Source organism: Pteropus vampyrus, unplaced genomic scaffold, assembly GCF_000151845.1.
Source record: "Pteropus vampyrus isolate Shadow unplaced genomic scaffold, Pvam_2.0 Scaffold35, whole genome shotgun sequence".
Taxonomy (NCBI): Eukaryota; Metazoa; Chordata; class Mammalia; order Chiroptera; family Pteropodidae; genus Pteropus; species Pteropus vampyrus.
Window position 1 is genome coordinate 196,128 of NW_011888816.1, and position 2,110 is coordinate 198,237.

General features: G+C 47.7%; 1 protein-coding gene across 1 annotated transcript in view; it reads left to right on the plus strand.

The window, feature by feature from the left end:
• LTF (lactotransferrin) overlaps nt 1-2,110 on the plus strand; it is a 33,426-nt gene that overhangs the window by 20,711 nt on the left and 10,605 nt on the right. Inside the window, exons 11-12 of the mRNA XM_023529019.1 lie at nt 1,053-1,100; nt 1,911-2,066. Coding sequence (XP_023384787.1) covers nt 1,053-1,100; nt 1,911-2,066 — 204 coding nt within the window. The remainder of the gene's footprint in view (nt 1-1,052; nt 1,101-1,910; nt 2,067-2,110) is intronic.

Below are 2,110 nucleotides of genomic sequence, written 5' to 3' on the forward strand. Positions count from 1 at the left end.
GCTCAGTTGAAACACCCGCTGCCTCTATGTGCCGCTTCGCTGAGACACCTGACATGCAACATTCTGGCAGAGAGCTATAAAAACAGGGGGACGGGAAACGGTCTCACTGTGGTGCCGGTGGTTTGCTCTGTCTTGCCAGAAAGGAGAAGCTGATGCTATGAGTTTGGATGGAGGATTTATCTACATTGCTGGCAAATGTGGTTTGGTGCCTGTCCTGGCAGAGAGCCAAAGTAAGTAGGGGGAGCGTCCTCTCTGGTTTATTCCCTTTAGGCCATGGAGTGGGTGCGGGGAGGAGTAACCCCACTCTGTATGTCCAGGTGGAGACATTAAAATGGATGGGTACATTCAAGCAGGAGAATCAGGGGAAAGCTTAAACAGAAGGGGCCGTGGTACCCACAATGCCTCTTCTGTTGAGAACTGACAAAGCACACACTGGTTTCGTCCTCTTAATTTTTAAAGATTTTAGTGTACTATACATACAGAAAAGTACACATCAGTGTACAACTCAGTGACATTTCACAAACTGGTGCGTCCCCAGGCATGTGGGGCCCAGATCACGACACAGCAAGTTTCCCAAGTTCCCTCATACCCTCCTGTTACCAGCCGCCTTACTCCAGCAAGGGTAACGACTCCCGAATTCCAAGGACACAGATCAGTTCTGCCTGTTTTTGAACTTCATGTAAAAGGAGTTGCACGATGTGTACTTTTCAATGTTTCGTGCTCGGTGTTATGTCCGTGCTATTCACCCACATAAGCGTGTCTTTGTACAATATTCAGTGCCATTGCATAGCAGTCTGGCGTGTGGCTCTACCGCTATTATTCATTCCTTCTACTGTGGATGAGCATCTGGGTCATTCCCAGTTGGCAGCTGTTGTAAACAGTATTGCTATGAACATCTGTGTCCATGTCTTTGGGAGAACAAATACATGTATTTCTACTGCCTGGAGCCACTGGGACAGTCTCTGAATTTGATGCTGCATTGTTGAGAAGTTTGTCACTTCTCAATAAACCTTGAGTCTTTAATGACATTTTGCTTGTTTTTATTCTTTCAGAATCTGAAAAAAACAGGAACTCAGATTGTGTGAATAGACCAGTGGAAGGTGAGTTGAAATTGATCACTTTCAGGGTCAAAAGTAAATTCTTGTTGCTGGAGGAAGAGGTGGCGAGAAATTTTGAAAACTCACAGATAGAAGCATGACCATAGAAGCCATATGTTCTTTTGAAGATGCAAATAATTCATAGGTGAATAATCATAATTAATGTTCATAGTGACGTTCACACTTGGCAGAGACCTCTCAGAGTTTCTCATTGTGTCCTGGCCATGTGGAAGGAGGGGTGTTACATCCCCAGCTCATCTGGATGAGGAAACAGTGGCCCAGGGATCTCCCGAGGGCCCATCAGGTGCACCCTCTCCAGAAGAGGATTGCCACCACGGTGACCCTTGCACAGGGCTGGTTTGGACTCAGCGCAGGACGGTGTTTGGAGGCACCCCTCTGCATCCAGACAGCACTTAGCCTGGTGACTGCCATTGCTCTGGCCCTAATGCATTTTGCAGTTGGCGATTTATGCACTGTTGGGGTCATGCTTGTTGTCCAGTGTTTGTTGCTTTACACCTAAAGGTGAATTGTTGGTTTATAACTCAGGGACAGTGTGTGGCTGGTCAAGGACTGTCCCCAGCAATTCCTTAAAGGATCATCTTTCCTTACCATCTCATTTCATAGCTCAGATGAATATCATCTTAACATAGGACAGCAGTCCGAACCTTTTTGGTCTACCTAACGATGCCAGTTTACTGAGGGAGTCATTGCTGGTGACACTTCTCGACCTGCTTTGGCCTGGGTCGCAGATGGCTGCACTGGAGTCCATATGCCAGGCTCCTAGAGGTTAAGATTTGCTCTCTGTCATCTAAGGCTATTATGCTGTGGCGGTTGTCAGGAAATCAAATGCTGATCTCACCTGGAATTCTCTGAAAAACAAGAAATCCTGCCACACTGCTGTGGGCCGGACCGCAGGCTGGAACATCCCCATGGGCCTGCTCTTCAAACAGACAGGCTCCTGCAAATTTGGTAAGGAGTCCTGAGGGAGGTGGGTGGGCCATCCTGGCGGGGGG